Source organism: Buteo buteo, chromosome 15 (genome assembly GCF_964188355.1).
Source record: "Buteo buteo chromosome 15, bButBut1.hap1.1, whole genome shotgun sequence".
Classification (NCBI taxonomy): Eukaryota; Metazoa; Chordata; class Aves; order Accipitriformes; family Accipitridae; genus Buteo; species Buteo buteo.
In genome coordinates, this window is record NC_134185.1 from 28,553,989 (window position 1) to 28,574,883 (window position 20,895).

Sequence of the window (20,895 nt, forward strand, 5' to 3'; positions counted from 1 at the left end):
ACAACAGTGATTTACGATCCTCCAGAGTAATAACGGGAATGACAGTTCTCCCTCAAACAATATTGAAATTCCCTGGGCTCCCAGGAGCATTTTACGTGTGTGTACCACCAGTAGTTGTTCAGGAGTGCAAAGGAAGAGAGAAGCTGAGGTGGAGTTACCTCGTAGGAAACCCTATCTTTCAGGTACCTTTGTAAAGATAAAGTATAACTGAGCAGTTCAGACCAAGGCTTTTTTTGAAGCTGAAAGGCTGAAATAAATCTCCCTTCTGTACTATGACAAAGACATTTGAACACTTTTTGGAACTGGAAATAGTTTTGTACTGCTGGGAACTGACCTCTTGAAAATTTGTATGCTGCATAGTTCATGATACCTCTACTTTTAATAAAATATAATACTTATTAATGGATCTCAAGTCAGTTATTCAATTTCCCCAGTAATTTAAAGCTTAATTATGCTGCATTCTAGATCTCAGTGGCTGTCCTCAGCTGATTTTTCTTAAATCAGTATCTCTCCAATTTTACAGTTCAGTTCAATTCTCAGGACTCTCATTTGCATGGAGTGACAGGTTAAAATTGGATGGCTAAAATGATTACTGCTCTTAGTGCCTACTGCAGTGATGGAGATTGATTCCTCATAGTATGAGGAAACATACGGATCATGAAATAACTCTTGAATCGCTACAGTTTTCAGTCTATTGTCTTATTGTCAATTGAAACTGATAAAGTGGTAATCCAATTTTAATGCATCTTCTCTGAAACTGAGAGTTGCATTTTTGGAGGAGCTTTGAGTAATAAAATTGTAGGCAACAGTTCAGAAGTTCTTCATTTCCAGGGAAAAAAGTGAATATTCTGGTTGGAGAATTGGTATATTTTAACTCAGTAACTTGTTGGCACTGCAATGCTATGCAATGTTGTTTGAAAGCTGCCACAACAAAGAAACTTGCATTTTTGCCTCTGTTTAGTATCTCTGTTCACACTATCCATCTGCAGAGCTGTGGCACCGTTGCCTGGGCAGGTGTACTGATACACTGCTAAGGATGGTCAGTTCATGTAGCTTTTTGCAAAATTTGGCTGAAGCCAATCCAGAATTAAAAATCCATGGGTTGGCTCTGGTTCTTCTGGGAAATTGTCAACTGGGATGATATGCAGAAACTATATGGAAGGCATAAGATTTGGTATTTACTTACCCTATTTGAGTTTAGGTCTGCAAAATCAGTCTTGACATGTGCCTGTAAAACGTGGATCCTACATGTAGGAATACTTCCATTTCTCTTTCCCTGCCTTTCTGTGCAAGTTTTGAAGAGGGGCTAGAAAAGGAACTTGATGAATATGTTTTTCGCTTGTGCATCATAGTAATTTCTCTATATCCCCCCCGAATTAATTTTCGTTTAATCTCGCCTGTTTTCCTCTGCTCCTTACTTTTATCTTATTTCTGTGGTTTCTACCTTGTTGTTGTTTCTTTCAATCCTTGTCTTAACATTATCCTAAGGTTTCCCTTCCTTCCTTCTGCTATGAAGGAAATGTGAGATAGCACAAGAGATCACATTTTGGTGGAATAAAACAGAACAAATAAGTGTAGCTCCCCTAAGGCAATTCTAGATAAGGTGCTATTTAGCCTACTCACATTTGAAAGGGGTCAGGCACAAGGTGGGGGTTGTATCTGATAGCTACTGGTGCTCCTCTTTGAGGTGACCTCAGGGCTGTGGGAGGCTTTCTGCATGATGAAAAGCATCATGACAGTAATGCTGTGGTCAGTGGTCCCGGCAGAGACCAAGGGCTGTTTGCGCATCGGGGTGGTACAAGCTGAGATGCCAGTGTGGGATTTCATCTCCTCCTATACCGTCCCTGGCCAAAGACTTCTGCCTTCAGGAAATTGAGTATGGAATTTTTATGAACAATAATTTCCCTCATTATTTTTATTCTACCAACATTATGAAAATATTGTTACTATATTTATGCACAGCAGTTTGCAGTATAGTGGTTTTTTTTTCCCTTTTGTCTGTAATCTTAATCTAATCAGACATTCACAAGCTGCCTGGAAAATGGATTTTTTTTTTTCCCTGTGGGAATTTCCATAGAAGAAATCACCATCTGATAATTGCCTATTGTAAAGAATGATTTTCATCACAGGAAAAGAAAACAGTGTAGAAGAACGTACTTCTACCATCTTTCTTACTGTTTTTCTGGCTTCGCCAATTTGGAGAACCGCATCATGCTGTGAAAAGCTTTTGGGTTCCCCCCCCGCCCCGTTTTTAATAGCTCACATTCCAAATGAAGTGTTATTTAGAATTAAAAAACAGACAGTGTTGGTAGTTGAAGACAGAATTGTCCTTGGAAAACAGCTTTTTTCATTTCCTCTTTAAAATTAAAGCCTTCATTTTTCCAGGTTCAAACTAAACAAATGAGCCAAGGGAAAAAAAATACCCCAAGCCCCAAGCCCCTGTCAAAACAAGCAAAAATTGCTAAAAGTATTTCACACAATTTCTAATTAAAACTTTTTAAAAAATCAGGCCAAAACCTCTTGAAGTTAATTTGCAAAAATAAAGTAATTTCCAATGAAAATGAGAGGTTTTATACAAAATATTTTCTTTATCAAGCCCGTCTAATTAAAAAAATGAGAGTGATCTGAGCCCTTTATCCAAATAGTGGAAGAACAAAATCTATGTAGATTTTTTTATTTTACTATATTTATATATAAGCATGCAGACACATGTGGTCAGATGGCTTTTAAATCCCTATCCACCTAATGAATTTAACCAATATATAAATTTTATGAGTAGCATATTGAAATGAAAGATTGAAGATTATTTGAAATTAAAACAGATACTTCAATAAGAAGAGCAATATTCTCACTGGATGGATACCATCTCTCTCTCTTCTCATCTCATTCAATTTAACATATTTCTATATGAGCTGTAAGATAAAATGACTAATAGAATTGAAAAGGAGGATAGCCAAAAGTCAGATTGCTTCACTGGAAGCTTCTTAGCAAAATGACAACATCCAGTTCTAGATAATTAAATCTTATTTCATAGCAGTATCACTGAATGATGTTAATTTGCCTTTAGGTAGTGCTCTTATGGTTGAACACAGGAACAAAAATTTACTTGGGTACTTTTTGTTCGTCTTAGAAATGGTTCAACATTGTTTAATAAAAATGAAAAGCTCAAGTTAGGCGTGAACAATGTTGTAGTCTTACAGAGGGAAATCACTAACGCAGCTATTCCAGGGATCAAGCAAAATTTCACCGCCACTGAAACCTGAAAAGTTTTTTTGATCTGAACCTGAAAGAGCTTTAACACAGAGGGACAGAAGTCTCCCATTGCTACAGACAACCTGAAGCTTAGCTTCTTCCTAATTTAGTAATTTTCATCTCAAGATAAGTTAGGTTGCTTATTCCCCCCCCAGACTTGTTGGATGTTTGATGATTCAAGTCTACCACTTTCCAGTCTGGCTGTGTTCATGGTGAGATTTTTCTCATTCATTTGAGTGTCAGCTTTGTCCTTTGGTTTGAAAGGGTCTTTCCTCACCTGTTGTTTATTCTCCCTAGTGTGTTTATCTGCCTTCCAGTGTTTATTTTCATAAATAAAACAATCCAAATTCCTTTAGAACTCCCCAGATGCACTTTTCAGTCTCTTTATCCTCCCGGATAGGATCCTAGTCTAAGGTCATGCCTTGAGCACAGGTGATCAGTCTTGACACACAAGTTACTTTGTTTTGAGACATTGCAATTATCCCTGTCATGGATGGATGCCTGCAGGAAGTTTGGTATTGGGAACGCCTTGTTCTTCCATATCTTCAGTGAAAGTTACAGTTTGGGAGGAAGACTTGGGTCTCCTTTCCTGGTGTGGATGGCAGTGCCTCTTGGTTCCTCTGGTATTTCAACTCTTGGAGTACGAAGGAAGTGAAATATTCCTTCTAATCAGAGCCTTTTCTTTCTGTGATTTTCCATAGTTTCCTCTTTAACGTGCTAAAAATTAAGTTTAGTTGTGCTGCATCTTGCATCAGACAGAATGTTTCAATGTGTGTCTAGTGGAGCTTTCCATTATGAAAATACTATTTTGGTTCATTTGTTTTTTTTTTCCCCTGAAGTGCTTGACTTTTTGGGATAGCTGGAGGAGACCTGAATTTATTATCTTCAGGAATAACTCTTAAGTGACATTTAAGATGTTAATAATTTAATACGCTATCTTTGAATTTGTAAGTTTTGTTATGAAGGTGCAGTTTTCACAGTTTTGACTCTGTAGCCTCTTGTAGCGTGCAGATGCTGAATTCATCCCAGCACTCAAGCACAGCCTTAAGTAAAGCATGTGAGCATGTTCCTTGCATTTATCTAGACAGTCCTTTGGAGGATGCCTCTAGACTGTCCAGAAAAACAGTTTCACTGCCGGTAAGGACAGCAAACCCTCAAACATGTCCCCAGAGCATATGTGCCCAAGCACTCTTGCAGTGGTAGTATGTGGCAAAGTCCAGACGGGCTATTTGGAGGTGATGTGCAGAACGCTTGTGGGGCCCTGATGTGGCTGGGCTGCCAACGTACCTTTGGGCACACAGCGGTCCCAGCAGCTTCTAAGACTGCTCTTCTAAGAGCTGTGCAAGCAAATTTGACTCCAGTGCTGATTTCAGCTGCGGGGGCGAATTCTTTAAAAGTAGACTTCAGAGGTTTAAATGTAGACATGACACCCAAGGAGTGGAGAATAGTGTGGGCTTTAAGAAGTTCTTCAATTTTTTTGCATTTGGTAACGATGAAAAAAGGTGGGTCATTTTTATTATCTCTATGATAACAGTTCTGATACCACTAAGAAGACACACTGGTTTTCAGTAGGAATTTGGCGCTTTCCTCTCTTAGGTACTGTTGAAAATGTCGCATGCTAGTTTTGCTGTTATTACGTGTGCTGTGAGAGTTTCTGCTGGCCACAGCGGAGAGGCGGACCTTCTGCAAAAACCGGAGAGCTGGCTCAGGTGATGGCCAAACCCAGCACAGGTTGGATGTGGTGCCCAGCAGGTAGAAGCCTGGCTTCGTAGCATGTGCCAAGGGCGGTAGCAGGCAACAGCAGCTGAGTCCTTGGAGAGGAAGATTGCGGAGGCAGGTAATATGAATTATGTGTGGCAGAGAGGTAAAACTGCGGTGCCGTGAGTGAGCAGAACCGTGTCGTCAGAGATGGAGAGGCAGTTGCTTGGGGTCATTCTCCAACGTGCTGGGCACTGGTAGTCACCCAGTCCTGCAAACAGCAGGGTAGGGGTCTGCCTCTTCCTTGGCAGCCCACTATTAATTGTCATTTGTAAGGCTTGTATCACACGGGCTGTGGTCCCTAACCCTCACTACCTGCTCGCCTCTGTCTGCGGTGCGGCCATGTCCCAAACTGTGTTCATGCTCAGGTTCTGTTCTGCTGCACAAACAGAGGTTATTGTGAACGCTGAAAAAATCCACGTGCTGTGTACATATAATTGGTTCTTTTTAGTCGTTTGGTAATACCCCATCAGATTTATTACTCTCCCAGTCAAATGCATGGCTCACTTCATGGCTGATCTCCATTTCTTACTGTTTTCTGGCATGGGATTCCTTTTACTTAGAATTCATGTGATTCATGGGTTACAGACTTTTCTGTTGAACTGCAATATGTCTACAGAGGCAGTTGTGGCTGTCACCACGCTTGTGACTTAATCTACGTGAAAACCCACAAGAATCAGTGATTTGGAAGAAATTCCTACCTGCTGTTTGTGTAGGATGGCCATCTGTCTGGCAAATCCCCATGTGGAAGTCAGATACATCCGAGAAGAGCCAGACAACCTTCTGACACCTGTTTCTCCAGCAGCTGTAGTTGCTTATTCTGCTTTTTTATTTTCTCACCAGGTGCTGTTGAGTTTGGGGTTTGGATCTGCATTCAGCAGCTTTTGAATTCTAGTCCCAGCACTGTGTACAATGCAGGATCATTCTGACCAAATCGGCCTTTCTCTTTCAGGGCCCAAATTTTGGCGGTTCCTAATTACACCTTAGGAAGTGCTCCTGAATTTGGGCACCTCAGTTCAGTCACAGAAATTGATAAATACCTGACTGCTTTAGTCAGTCCTGGAAAATACCTTTAGAATTGCTGAAAAACACTGAGACAAATAGGCTTTTAATATCAAGTAGCATCTTCTATTTGAGGATTGTTCCACATATATTCATGATCTTCCATGTAAATGGTTTCTGAGATGCAGGAAAAGATGGTGGAAGTGTCAAAGTGGTATTTTCTAACAATATTCCTTTTATTTGCTAGAAATTTAATACCAAGTATCGACAAGTTATCCATTCTGAGCCTGTGGTAGAATACAAATACCTTTGGCGCTCTGCTCTGCATCTGTGTGTGTGCATGGCTGTTTGCCTGTTGAGATCTTCTCATTCGCAAATTGTCCTCAGTTTCTGTGTGAGACATTTTTTGAGCATTTCATAACTTGGTGTATGTAAGTTTTGGGGCACTTGTATTCATTGAAAAGCTTATAAAATAATGCAAGAAGGCATGCAGCCAGGAATGGCTGGTTTTGTGTGCTGTCTTCCATAGTGCCTACATTATAAAAAGTGTTTGACCCCCACGAGGCTTAACCCGGTTACCGTTCCAGAGTTACCTCTGAAGATATCTTCAAAGACATCTACATGAAACTAGCAAAAGATGTCTTCTGCAGCTCTCCTGTATGCTCTTTTGTGCATGGTACACAGCATGCTGCACCAGACTTCTTTGCTGGAGCCGCAGTCACGATAAACCAAATAACCGCAGCCTTCTGGAGATGAACGGTATCTCCCGCAACTAAAGGTTAAGGTGTCATCCAGTGATTTATCCTTCCTAATGGATTCGTTGGATTGCTGTGATAGGGACATAATTTACTACCTTTTGTATATCAGAGGTTGTGTTCTCAAAATGGTGTTTGGGGATTTACGATATTGAACAGGGTGAATTACGTGTCAAATTATCAACCATCCTGTTTGACATTTAGTCAGCGCTGACAGGAACTAGGCATTTAGCAAGACGAGGCTTCTGTAGCACAGCCTTTCAATAGGATTGGTTTATTTCAAGGCCGGTGTTAATCAAATGTTTCTGGAGGAAAACTGTAAAATAGACTGTTAATTCCATTGACTGTTGTGCTGTGGCCAGCCAGATGTTAGTGGTGTGTGCTGTAGCTGTCACCCTCCCCGTAGATTATTGTTAAGGCATCGCCTCCTTGATGGAAAATATTTCATCTGGTAATCCACCAGGTAGTTGTGATTTGGAGGTAGGTGGCACCCTGAAGTAAAGACCCGCTGGGTTAGGAGTGCCTGCCAGTATTTGAATGGAACTTTTGACGGTGCTTCAGGCTTCATTATTCCCACAGGTCTGTACACATTCGCAGAACTGAGGAGGTTTCTTGGCATGTGCACTTTTTCAAAGTATATTCCTACCTGGAAACATTTCATGGAAGATTTCCTTCCTACAGTTCCTGCCTTCCTTATCTGACAGTTCTTGATTGGTGGTTATAGCTTATGGTTTTTTCTTGACCATTTTTTTGCTGTGTGCTCTATGACCTTAAATCAGTATGCTTCAAATGGTGCTTTGTGGGTTATATCTAGACTGTTGGATGCTTCTATATGGCCTGCTCTCTTATCTCCAAAGGAGGCAAAATATGTCTATTTGCAGAGAGTGCCCTGTCTAACCATTTGATTGCCTCCTTTTGAGCCTCTGATCCCACTGACGCAGACCTGAAGCTGCCTTTACTGCATCCACACAGGAGGAGGAGGAGGAGGAGGTGTAGCTGGGAAGCATGTCCTTGTTTGTACCTGTACTGTCAAACGGGAGTTGGTGCTGCTGCGAGGAACCCAATTTTGCTCTAAGTGACTACCGTGGCTGCCTAGAGTGGGCCAGCTGTTGAATAAGGGTTCAAATGAAAGCCATTAATTTAGTAAGTCTGTATACCTGAACACCGAGAGGGTTCTGACATAACCCATGAAGACAAAAGGGGATATGCTTCAATTTACAAGCCTGTTTACACCTCTTGCTTCCTTGCTCAGTGCTGTAACTCTAGGCAACATAGGAGATGGCAGCAGCTTCTTGCATTGTTTGTGCCTGTGATCAACCTGGCAAAGAAAAGATGAGGACACGCGATGAATTTGGCAATAGTATTCCAGCCACAGAGTGGCTGCTGTCTTCAAACTGCCAAACCCTCTGGCGTATTCTCTTGTCTTAGAAATTGAAAATGCAGATCAGAATCTTTCCTAGTGAGTTCTCTGCCCCTTGTGGTTTTCAGCAAGAAAAAAGAAAAGTCATTGCTTCAATACAGATATCGTATCCTTACATTTAATCTCCCAGAAGGCCCCTGACTATGTGACAAGAATTACTGCCATGGATATTGCATAACACTTTATGCATAATGTTTAATGCATTCTCAGTTTTATGAAATATGGATAATATTGGAGATGTTTTGAATAGTAGTTTAGATTTACACTTTCTTTTTAAGGTGGAAACAAGAGGGACGTAGCTAGTGCTCTTCGATGCTACTGGAAGAGCTGAGATGGTTACTATTAAAAATGAGAAAATCTGTAGGAGTGGAAAAGAAAAAAATGTATTGCATAGATGGATTATAGGACAATCATAAATGTTTTAAGCATTTCTGGAGGTTAGAAATGCCATACCTTTATTTGAATACCATAGCTGTCTCAGCATGCTTCCTCACTGCTCTGTCCAGGGCGCGTTGCAGCTTGGTGTGGAAGGTTGGAACTCAACTGAGAGAACACAATTTTGAAGAATGTTTCTTCTTCTTTAGGGTTTATTATTAAAATGAAAGCATTAAAAAAAAAAAAAAAGATTTGATGCATGTGCAACTTCTGTTAAGAGTCAACTCTCATTGTATGTATTTGTTTTGTGACACACAGGACAGCTTTCCAGCCCGGTTTGGAGGAATACATTTCGTCAATCAGCCGTGGTATATCCATGCCCTCTACACAGTTATACGTCCCTTTCTGAAGGAGAAGACACGAAAAAGGGTATTCTTCTGTTTAATTGTCCACTACCTGGCAGTTGTACTCAGCAGATGTATCATACTCTAATAAAGCAGATATACACAATATATCAGCTTGCTATTGGTGGAAAGTATTTAAATACATTTGCATTGTAAAGAGTATCTTTAACTGTTTTAGAAACTTATACAGCATTACCCTTTAAGGACACAGTCAAGCAGTGCACTTAAATGTATTTTAAAATGTAAGCATATGCTTTCTCCTGGGGGTTATATAAAAAATATTGCCAACATTACAGTTTCTATTAAGATTCTATTCAATTCAACCCTATTCAATTTCTGTTAAAATTATTTGTGTCTTTCTTTTAAGAACAGAGGTAGTGAGTATGAAGTCCTTTCCTAGTGTGATTTCCTTGACATTAGCATGAACCAAAATACACAGCTGGTATATAGTAGTTTGCAAATACTGATTTGAATGAAATCCAATGAAAGGAAATTTGTGTGCATGCATCTGTGCATAAGCCTGAGCAGTCTCTGAGATGTTGCTGAATTTGCAGCATTTGCATCAGTGCAATTAAATTAGAGCTTGGTGGTGATAGCACATAGAACGATATTATTTCTGTAACAGGAAATTTGTCATCCAGGAAAACACAATCAGCATCATGTACAAAGGCACTACAAAGAATGTGATGATCTTTTTTTTTTTTTTTTTTTTCCAAATGGGATTAGCTCTCCAAGCAACTCTGTATTTCTCTCCTCAAACACAGTCTACAAGGCCACAATGATCCTTGGTGTTTAGCTGTTTTTCACTGACAGATTATGCTTCAGAGGCCTCTGGTATTCACAGATTTTGAACTATAGATCACAAAGCCTTTTATGTAATATCTGTTATAAATATGCAAATGAAAACCCATTTTGCAGGATTCAGTTGCACTCTCTTGACTACAGCTTCAACAAAGAACATTATAGTGCCAGATATGTTTGAGGCCTTTTTAAGTCGTGCTGCGTATGCATAACCAGGGAGTAAAATACAGCTCATGGGTGTGTTGCAACATTAAAAATAAGTGACAAGGCAGTTGAACATGGGTGCTTATCAGCTAGCATCTAAATTCTTGTTTAGACACCTGAATCAGTGGCATATATTCTCAGAAACGCTGACTTTTTACAACTGTCTTTGTCAATACTGAATACCTGTAAGAAGTAGTCAGGTGGTTAAGTACCAATTTAGAGTCCAAAACTTAGTGTCAAAATGTGAAAGTTATGCCCAGCACATAAAGTTTAAAATCAGCTTTAAAAAAACCTGTAAGAGGCAGAACAAATGACTGTGAAAAAAAACCCCAAACCCAACAGAATTCTCTTCAGGATTTTATCAGGCTTGTTATTTATCTGTTGTGTTTATCCTGAATTATTTTGTATTTTTTTATTATGTCTGTTAGATTTGGAACTGATAGCTATATTCAGATAAATGTAGTACTGGTCCTGTACAGAAACAGTTGCTAAGAAGTGAAACATTGAGTTGGAAAAGCACCATAAAACAAATTACTTTTGCCATTAATATTTGTTCTTTCAAACAAGAATAAAATCCTTTCTGAGATGGCAGAACGTTACTGGGTTCGCATGGTTGTATTAAGCTCCCTCTCTCCACAGCTGACTGAAAGATGGGCTGAAATAAGCAACACAAGACAAGCCTATCTTTGGTCTTTTTGTCTTTCTGCCTTCGGAATTTAACTCATGATAAATCGTGCTAGGGCTGTCTGGAGAAGTCCCCGCAAGGTGGAGTGGAATGTGAATTGATGGCACACGGTGTCTGTCCGTGCGCGCACCCCTGCCTGCCCTGTGGGGAACAGCTCTTGGGAGGCAACATCATGGAATCATAGAATCATAGAATGATTCTATATGTCATATTAATATACATATATATAAATGCAAAGCATATGTGAAAATCAGTCTACCACAACATTGATGGAAAATATCAAATAGTCCATCAACTATTCCCTCATTGTTGTCATAGAAATTAGTTTCCCGTTATTACTTACTTCATAAATTGTCAAGTATGGGTGGTAGTTACTAGTACCACCATATTAAGGAAGAAAATCTTTCCAGTGGAGTTTTCATTACACTGCACTATTTATCTTATTTACAGAACTCATGGCTGGATGCTGGAAGCCAATATCTATTCCTTAATGTATACGGTGAATATTAACTTTATTTATTATTTATGTTCTTAATTTTTTCACTTAATTTAATTCACAGGATTAGGGAGAGCAAATAACAAGAGGTAGGCAGTCTGTCTATCTAATCTTCAGTCCACCTAGTTACCAGACATCAGTTCTTACCCTGCGTAGGCCCTTTGTCCTGCAAATATTTTAAAAGTCATTTATGCTTTAATCACTTTGTAGGTTTATGAACATAGTATGACCATGCTTAAGGCAGAGGCGATGTGTGCCTGGGTGGCCATCTCTGTTAGCCCAACACAGCCAGAATATTGAAACTGTACAATATCCTCTAATAATGATGATGCAATTTGGGCTGTGATGATTTTTGTGATACCGCTTTGTTTTTACCTGCATGTGTACATACAGATATTCCTGCACGGTAATAACCTCAACAGCCTGCATCAGCTAATACACCCTGAGATCCTACCTTCAGAGTTTGGAGGAATGTTGCCTCCCTATGACATGGGGACGTGGGCAAGAACACTGCTTGACCATGAATACGACGATGACAGTGAATGCAATGCGGACTCCTACAACGCTCCTGCAAAGGATATAGAAAAAGATCTCTCTCCCAAATCCATGAAAAGGTGGGTTAAAGGTACTGTGGTCTTCTAGTATTGCCATAAGCTTAACATTTGCCTTCCTCCTCTTTCATGAAGCTGCAGGTACTTCCCTCAGTTTATTAGCTACAAGGACCATTTTTTTTCCTTTCTTAAGAAGATCACTGTTGACTATAGACCATATTGTTGGTTATTACCCATGTGAGTTGTGAGCTCAGTGCAGCTAATTACTTCTGCGGTGCCGTATAGGTAGTGCCTAGAGTACTGTGTTTGGAATAAGCTGATATCCCAGCCCAGCCTACAGGACGTATTAGAGAGACAGTGTGAGCTGGAGTGAGCCGCAGTGCAGAGGGTAAATTGGGACCAATTATCCAGCTGGGTGGTGATGATAACTCTTACCTTCCTCCATCTCATAGCCCAGTGCCTGGTATCCACCAGCCTGTTGGTGCCAGGACATTTACAGCATCTGAACTGTCAGTCACAGTGACTGCACACAACATGAGAAAATGTAATGAGGAGAACCAGGACAAAAATCAGGGCCAACTGTTATACTCGAGTCTGGAAACCATCCTGGCGTTCTGATATTCTTCTCTTTGAGAAGATACAGTATAATTGCTTGCTGCATTTTACCATTCAAAATAAAGTATAGGAAGAGGTTAGTTACCTCTCCAGTAACTCTGGAAGCAGCGAGGTGATTCACTTGGGAGAGGTAAACCTGGTCCAACCTTGCCAGGGCAGTGCAAGAGAAAGGGGGAAGGTTACAGCAGGGTGATAGAAAAGGTTGAGCAGCGCAGCAAAAGTCAGAGTGCAGCTCATAATGGGTAGGACTAGCAATGAATCAGAAGAGAACAAACAGGGCAGAAAACAATGTATAAAGTCATTAAAATTAAGTCAGAATATGCTAAGCTGAAAATTCAGTTTCAGGAGATGGCATTTGATACAAAAAGGAGAGACACTCTGGAAGCAGATCAAACAGGATAAAATATTTTCAGACTCCTCAGCCAGGAAGATGAGTTTGGCTGGAAAACATTGCATAGATTGGGGAGGACAGTGCAGTTTGGAGGGGAGATAATTTTTCAGAAAATAGAGAGGAGACAACAGGAGATTGCCATAGGAATAAAAAAGAAAAAAAAGCAGTGAAGTTTAAGGATTTTGTGTTGGAAAAAATCTACAGTGCATTGAAAGTGGGAAATAACAAGAGACTGGATGGGAATGAACTGGGATAAGGAGAAGTTAAAAAAGGTCCTGAAGCCATACGACAAAGATGCAATTAACACAAGTAATCGAGAAAATGGGACAGCAAAGAGCCAGGGGAAGGGGAAAAGTGAGCAATACATTTATATATGATTTGCACGTAATACAAGAATTATGAGACAATAGAGAAGAAGCTGTCTTGGAAAGAAGGGTGGAATTTAGGAGCTGAAATGCAGAAGTCTTGCTGTTGCAAAATGAAGTCATGAGAGTAAATGGCTTCATTCAAGGATGCAACAAAAAGCCATGAGAAGGCCTGTGACAAGACCCTTTGGAGCAGACTTTTCCAGACTATCCTGGGCAAGCAGGTTATTAAGTGGAAAAGCAGTGGATTGACCAGTTTCTTTATTCTTTCTCAAAGAATTTTTATACTCATTTAACTTGTGCTTGAAAAATCCTTCATGCAGAATTGCACTCCGGTGTCAGCTTCAAATTGACATTCTTTCAGTCTGGGTTAGCTGACACAGTAGGAGACATGCTGCAGAAAATAAGCATGTTGAAATTTGTATCTACACAATATTGAGCTGAAATTGCTTCACCTTCTTCGCATTCTTTTTCAGTTAATGTGTCTGCAGCACCTGCTGGAATCCTCCTTCCCTGCTGTTGGATATAAAAAGTACTACATAGACTTACTGTGCTAGTATGAAGTAGAAGGGAGTGGTAGTAAGATGGAGAGAAAGTCCCAGGACTTTGATGTATTAAGTGCACAGACTTTGTTAAAACAGAAATAGAAAAGTTAAGATAAAACAAATAAACTATTTCATTAAAAATTAAATTTAACTTGAATTTGGCACCTGATGGATTGTTTCTCTCAGTTTAAAACCACACTCAGTGTGGTATGTTAGTGCAAAAGAAGGTTTTTAACATATAAAAAACCATGACGGTATGTCAATGAATAGTGCTTAACTCCTTAGAACAAATTTCACAAGCATCTAGCAGATCTCCAACAATTATCTTGTTTAATGTGGCTTGCCATTTTAAAATTAGTTTATTGCCCTGAAAGAATATCCTTCTTAAACCAAAATCCTACTGAGAATTCATTTCTTCATCACTCATTTTTGCCCCCATATGAACCACTGACATTCCTCCAGACGCCCTTGAACTTTTGGTGCATTGGATGACCTCTGCTTGAAAGGAAGGCTGATCATGGGGAGGGTGGTGGAGATCAGGAGGGATTAATCCCACCTGTAGTACAGATCTCTGGGGAGAAATGTTCACTTCACGTGGCACCGCTGCAGCTGCCTCAGCAGTCACGTTTAGCCCGTGGCTCTGTCGACCCGTGGCTCTCATGGCCAAGAGACCCGCGTCATCTTCTCACCCAGCCCTGCAGGGCAGAGGTCTGTGTTGATCGACTTTGCAGAGTATCTCTGTGTGGCTTCGTTTCCTCACCTCTGCAATGGGACTTTCTAGTACAACGCTGTCCTACTGTGTTTTGTGAGAATTTATTCAGTAGTGTCTGTAAAGTTATTTGGGAGAGGTAGATAGAAGGTGCTATAGCCTTACACAAATGTTATTTTGCTTTTACATACCTTCATTCATGAATTGCTGCTGAATGGACTGAAACGTGACAGTAAATGTCGATTTAAAACTGAACGAATACTATTTCTCCTTCTCCTTCAAGGCATTTAGGCTCCTGGGCTTCCAAGGCGTAGATCAGGATTTGTGCAGTTCCATTTTCACATCTGCCTTGGCATTGGGGAGTTTGGAGGCCCTGGGAACTGGTGGCCAAAACGGCCTCACTGTGAATTTGAGGGCAGGTTTGCAGCCTTTCCTGTTCCCCTTCAGTTCCCCAGATGAGAACTGGAAACCTTGGCCGCTCAGACATCGGCAGCTGAGGAAGAGGCTCAGTCTCCTATTAGTACTTACATTCAGTTGGAAATCTTTTGAAATTAGTATGCTTCCACAGCATTTTTTATCTCGATGAACTGGATTTTCCAGGAGTACAGCTTCCCACCAGCAAATTTTCAATCAGCTTTGCATTGGCACAGTACTGTGTGAAGATTTAAAAAAAAGCGTTTTTTAATTCAGTGGTTTAGATTTCTGCCTGAGGAACTGACCAGCATTCTAGATGAGGGTTATTGTACAGTTTTAATTAAAAATTTTTAATTATGTTTATCACAAGAGAGACCATCAGATTTTTAAAGCTAATTTTCTTGGTTTTAACATTAGTAAGAGAATGTGGTAAATATTATTAGAAAATATCCTTAAAGTTTTCACCTAGGCTTTAATTCAGATGTTTTTTCTTGTGTTTTTGAACGTTGGATTTAGATTTTTTGAGAAAACCCAAATTGTGTCCTGCTATCAGCCTCATTCATTGGTTTCAGCGGATGATGCCAGTTTATAAGAGCGGGGGATTGACTCTCTACATTTATCTTAGGAGAGAGCAGAATTCGTAAAGGTTTTTCTCTGTGCTGTAGCCCTCCATACGGGCAAATCTGTAGCAATGTTGCAGTCACTGTATGCTTTCACTGATCAAAAATAGGTGTCTACATTATAGAGATGTACACATGCTCTAGCCACCTCAAATCTTCTTTACAGAAAGGAAGAGAAATAGGCATTTCTAGCATGAGATTCATCTCACTAAAGGAAACCTCTAACAAAGGTTGCTTCTACTGTACCCCAGAAGTGACTGCTTTTTGACAAGCTGAGGCATAGGTGATGTTAAAAGCCCATCTTAACACTTTGGACTTTGTTTTTACTGGAGCATTTTGATTTTGCTGGAGGTTGGGGTTTCCTCTTTCTCCCTCACACGTGGCTGTTGCAGGGTACCAGTACCAGTGTTATGCTTCTGTGCTGAATCAGAGAACCTGGAGAAATTGTACGATCGTCATTGAATTGGCCCTTACCATCCTTCTCTGCTCTGTTTAGTCGAGCTGATAAGTGAGTTTGACAGATGTGTCCACTGCTCCAGAAATCCTGCTGGCCATGGCAGGATTCCCGAGGGTTGGCTGAGGATCTCACACTGTTGCATTTAAGTGCTGTTCAGAAAAGGAGCAACTTGTGCTTCCAGCTAACACATGCCACTAATTGCAGTGTGCCATTAGCCAGCTGGGTGGCTGAATTGTACCTTCTTTACCAGCCTGGTGGCATATAACCTTCTGGTAGAGGGGGTCAGTACTGAAGTCCGTATGCAAGACAGCTTAGTTTGCCCTCTGCTGAGAATGCACCCTGTTTCACTGCTTTACTGAAGAGAAGAGGATCCACTTTACCTTTTGCTCCTATATCCACAAACCAGCATTGAGTCCTTTAAAGCCATGTAATCACTCCATAAAGGTATTTTTGGACCATTTGCAGTGATCAGATGCTTGGGTAATGCTGTACCATTATTTTTAAGCCCTGGCAGAAATTAAAATAAACAAAAGAAAGCTGAGGTTTACCCTCATTTGTCTTGATCTAGAAATGTCAAATAAACGTGTTATCCCTTTGCAGGTCTCAGTCGGTTGTGGATCCTGGGGTGCTGAAACGCATGGATAAGAATGAGGAAGAAAACATGCAGCCTTTGCTTTCACTTGACTAACAGTTCCTGAGCATCGGACATGAACTGAGGTGGAAGGCACTGCCTCTCAGCAACAAGCAAACCGTTGGGAAAGCGTGTACCAGCTGGAATCCTATTTACTCATGTTAATGTAGCATAATGGCAGCAGGCAGCAGGTTTTACTATTCTGCCTGAATTCTGGATGCCCTGGGGTGAAAAAGAAGAGGAGAAAAAAGGAAAATAAAATGAAATAAAAAATAAAGAGGGATCAGTAATTTATTCTGTAAGTGCCAACTTGTTTGTAAATACAACATAATCCTCCAGTTTGACTTTGTAAGTTATGGTAAACAAATGCCATGGAAATGAGTGACTATTAAATATGTCAGTGAAGTGCACCATAAAAAAAAAAGAGAAGAAAAAGTGTGCGCACTCACACACATACACACAGAGAAACGCATACCGGACAAAGAAAAATATCAAAGCCAATTAAATGTTGTCCTTCTCATAGGAAGCCATATTGCAGCTAGCGTATTGACTGCTGTTTTGTTTTCTCTCTGCAATGCTCGTGTAGTGTGCAAAGATAAAGAGGGCATATAAGAACTTGGAGATGCTGTAATCAGTCAAATATTTCCTAACTGTAGGAATTGATTTCCCAAATAACGTTGTGGCTTAGGATTGTGATTTAGCATAAACCATGTAGCATTGTGAAAAAGATAACAGATGAGCTGGAATCAACTCTGACAGCTTTGTTGTTTGGCTGTATGGATCTGTGAGGTTTCTTCCTTAACTTTTCATTTATAGTTCGCAGGTAACCTGGCTTGTTACCCTAATCTGGGTGTTGTAATGTGCGACACATTGGAGTTACTTCTCTTGTGTTTTGGGTGCACGTCAAGAATTTTTCCAGAACTCTGTTCTCCCTTGGAATGAGAAAATAGTCCTCTAAATACAGTGTAATAACTGGTATTTGAAAGTAAAGCCTGGCAGCAGAGGTTAAAAGTTAATCACTGAATCCTGTGCACTGGGAGACTGGATACATATATATATTTTTACCAATCTCTGACAAGCATACAAGGTGACATTGTTAGACGAGTATATTTAATTGAAGGTTTATACAAAAAATCATACCTATTCAATGTACTTAGATATATTATAGATTGTATATTGAGACAATGTCATTATTAATATAGTAAAACTTTCCATAGAACAACAGCATCCCACTCCAAGAAAGGATTAATATAATAAGTTGTAGTCAAACATCTCAGCCTATGTGTTTAGGACACTTTTGTTTTGGTTGTTGTGTAACTGTATATATTGAACATGTGCCATAATAGAGAAATACATTTTACCTCAAAAGGGCAACAGGTTTTGCTAGGGATTGGGTAAATCAGCTGAAACGCGGGGGCCGTGTCATCTTTGTGTGCTTGCTGACGTGTGTGCGGCCTGTTGTATGCTGAGGCAAGAATGTCATTTCTTATTAGGACTTCACTCGGCAATCAGAGTGAGAAGACACAGGGTGTCCACCAAGACATCTAAACAGTGCGAGCATGTCCAGGCGATGCAGGGATTAGTTAAGAATACACTGACCGCGGTGGGGGAGATGATGGCTCACAGCAACCCCACCTCCCAAGCGCTGGAGTTTAAAGAATTTCTTCCATCACTTCTGTGATCACTGAAGTTTCAAAGTCCCTGGTTGTAGGTCACCTCTCCTCACCCAGGGTGATTGCAGCTGTAAGATGTAGTAGGCTGGGATGAGTTGAGAGAGAGTGGAGAGTGAAATCTTGGAAGCATGTCGTCTCAGAGTTTAGCTGTAACTCCTGTGGTGGCAGCTTTGGTGTTTCTCAGGGTTGAGACAACCCTGCCTCTTCCAGCATCACCCTTGATTAGCCCAGGCAGCACACAGATAAAGCTTTCCTATTTCGCAGTTCATTAGCAATGCCGATAAATAGTGTACGCCCCAACTTGCCATCGCATTGCAGGAATTGTCTGAACAAGTCATCACCTTTCTGCTCTCCCAATTCTGTTCTTCTCCTGAACGTCTTTTCAGTCTGTCCTACAAGTTTTCAGTAGTAGAAACTGTTGTAATACTAATTCCATGGTTTGAGAGACTTGAAAGATTGATGAATTCTTATATACTATTTTATTCAGTCCTGTTTTTCACGTACCTTGTAACATCATGCTGGATAGGTGAGATGTGTCTCTAGGGTTTGCCTACGTGCCACATTTGAATGTATGTTATATATGCCCACACTTACAGTTAGTAGACTAGTATATTGCCATTGATCTGATTTTTAAATCCTTATCAGATGAAACTTTAACATCAGTAGAAATTTTCTCCTTGTAAGGGCTTCAGGATTTTGTCAGTATTCCATATGTATGCAAACTGTGACACAGTGGTGATCATAATCTTCATGGATGCTTTTGGATACATGGACCAAACTTTGGTGTAAACCAGCACAGCACTGATTTTAGAGTACACCAACTGTCTGGTCAGAAAATGCAAATGCCTCTTACATCCCCTACAAAGCATCTCTGTAGGGAAGTGTATCTGCTCATCTGTATGAAGCTCAAAATTTGTTTTGAAGCTTATAAATTTGTTTGCAAATCCTTTATTTATGCACTTAGCTGTAATTTATGTAATGTTTTCTGATGCCTCATTTCAACTTCAAGTTAATGAGTATTAATATATTCTTTCCAGAAAAATGAAAGTAGGATATATTATAATTTTGTGTAACTGGGACCTCATCTTTCACCAAGAACAAAACTACTTTTTTCAATAAGATCCTCACTGTTAAAGAATTGGGCTACAGGTCTTGGCTGCAGCTTTTATTTCGCTGAAGCAAATTCTGGCAGTGGTAACTGCAGTTGGGACATTGAATAAGAATATGAAAATGGGTAAGAAGAATAATTATCCTTTACATGCTCTCAGTATTCTTTAAAGGCATTTCTCTTTTACACATCAGGGTACATAAAGGGTTTCTACCTTTCCCTTGCTTCTTGTAGAAAATCTTTATAGGTAGGTCAATTTTTAATAGACTAAATTTGGACTGAAAACTTTTTCCAATCTTTATTATCATAGGAATTGATGTCTAATTTTTATAGCAGAATTGAAGTGCTAAAAATAGAATTCAAATGCTTGGGAGGAATTTCTCTTAATTTCTTACCTTTGTTGTGTATTGGATAGAATAATCCTTGTTGTAATTATGCATGCTGATATGCATATAAAAAAATATCCTGCAATATGAGGAACTTAGTGGAAAAACTGGATACACCTGTCCAAGCAAATAAGTGAAAAAAAAAGGGGGATAAAAAAAAGTGTAATAATTGATAATTTCAGGCCTTTGGCAAGATCTAAAAATGTCCCCTTATATGATGTCTCTTCCATGACACAAATGTTTAAAAATATATGGAAAAGTTATGGAAACTTCCATGCCCAAAGCCTTCCTCCTGTGATCAGAGATGTCAACAGTCTCTTGGCTTTATAAAGACAGGTAATCAGTCCCACTAAGCTCCAACAAATACCCAGGCTCCCAATTGTTATTAGTTGTAAAATAGCTTTAAGATGTCATTACAGAAATGTAAATTTACTGTATAGTGCATTTAAAAAGATGTTTTGGACTCTACAAACATGCTACGCCTAGTCACAAAAGATATTTGTAGAGACATACATAAACTAAACACGGAATTAAAGAAAACAGGAGTAGAAGGGACCTCACGAGGTCATTGATAAGTGGAGGAGCAGATTCGCTTTAATGTCTCTCTTAAAAAATTGTTTTAGCTCAGTACCTTGCATGGAATGCTCTTTGTATTATTTAATCACAGTCACAGCAAAGCCTAAGCACATTACCTGACAAAACTGTAACTCGACAGTATTTTGTTCATGCCTTTTATTATTTACCTGTTCTGTCTGGGAAATTAAAAAGTTTGCCAAGTGTCATAAGAACTGCCATTTAGAATTACCTGGGAAACACTTTGGTCACGTCCCTGTTATTATATTGTTTCTGTTATTATCAGTGTATGTACTCGTCAAGATTTTTGAAGTAGTCATGTTTGAAAGAGCATGGAAGAGAGAAAAATTCAAAATCAGGCTTCAGGATTTTGTTTAGAATATTAAAATAGGATTGAGGGGGGCACTGAATTTGGTTTTGATAATCTTTATTTCCCTATGGGGAATGTCCTGCTAGCTACTGACAGCATTGTGACCAGGACAAATTTGGAAAATAAATCTCAATGTGAAAGGCGAGGGCAAAAGTCTCAAAGGATTGTACTGAAAAATCAATCACGTGGCTAGCTGTATCGTGTCCTTCTAAAGAAAGGCATTTTGCAAGTAGTTTATGAGCATGTAACTGTGGTGCTGAGAACAGTACTTTTGTCCACGAAATTCAAAGCACACTATGAAATCAAGAAAATAATAGTTACCCCATTTCTCAGGT

The 20,895-nt window shown here is 39.8% G+C and overlaps 1 protein-coding gene across 1 annotated transcript in view; it reads left to right on the forward strand.

Moving 5' to 3' along the window:
* Window positions 1–16,978, forward strand: part of CLVS2 (clavesin 2) — a 52,115-nt gene extending 35,137 nt beyond the window's left edge. The window contains exons 3-5 of the mRNA XM_075046400.1: window positions 8,881–8,991; window positions 11,546–11,766; window positions 16,420–16,978. Of these exons, the coding sequence (XP_074902501.1) occupies window positions 8,881–8,991; window positions 11,546–11,766; window positions 16,420–16,507 (420 nt within the window). The 3' untranslated portion in view covers window positions 16,508–16,978. The remainder of the gene's footprint in view (window positions 1–8,880; window positions 8,992–11,545; window positions 11,767–16,419) is intronic.
* The last annotated feature ends 3,917 nt before the right edge of the window (window positions 16,979–20,895 follow it).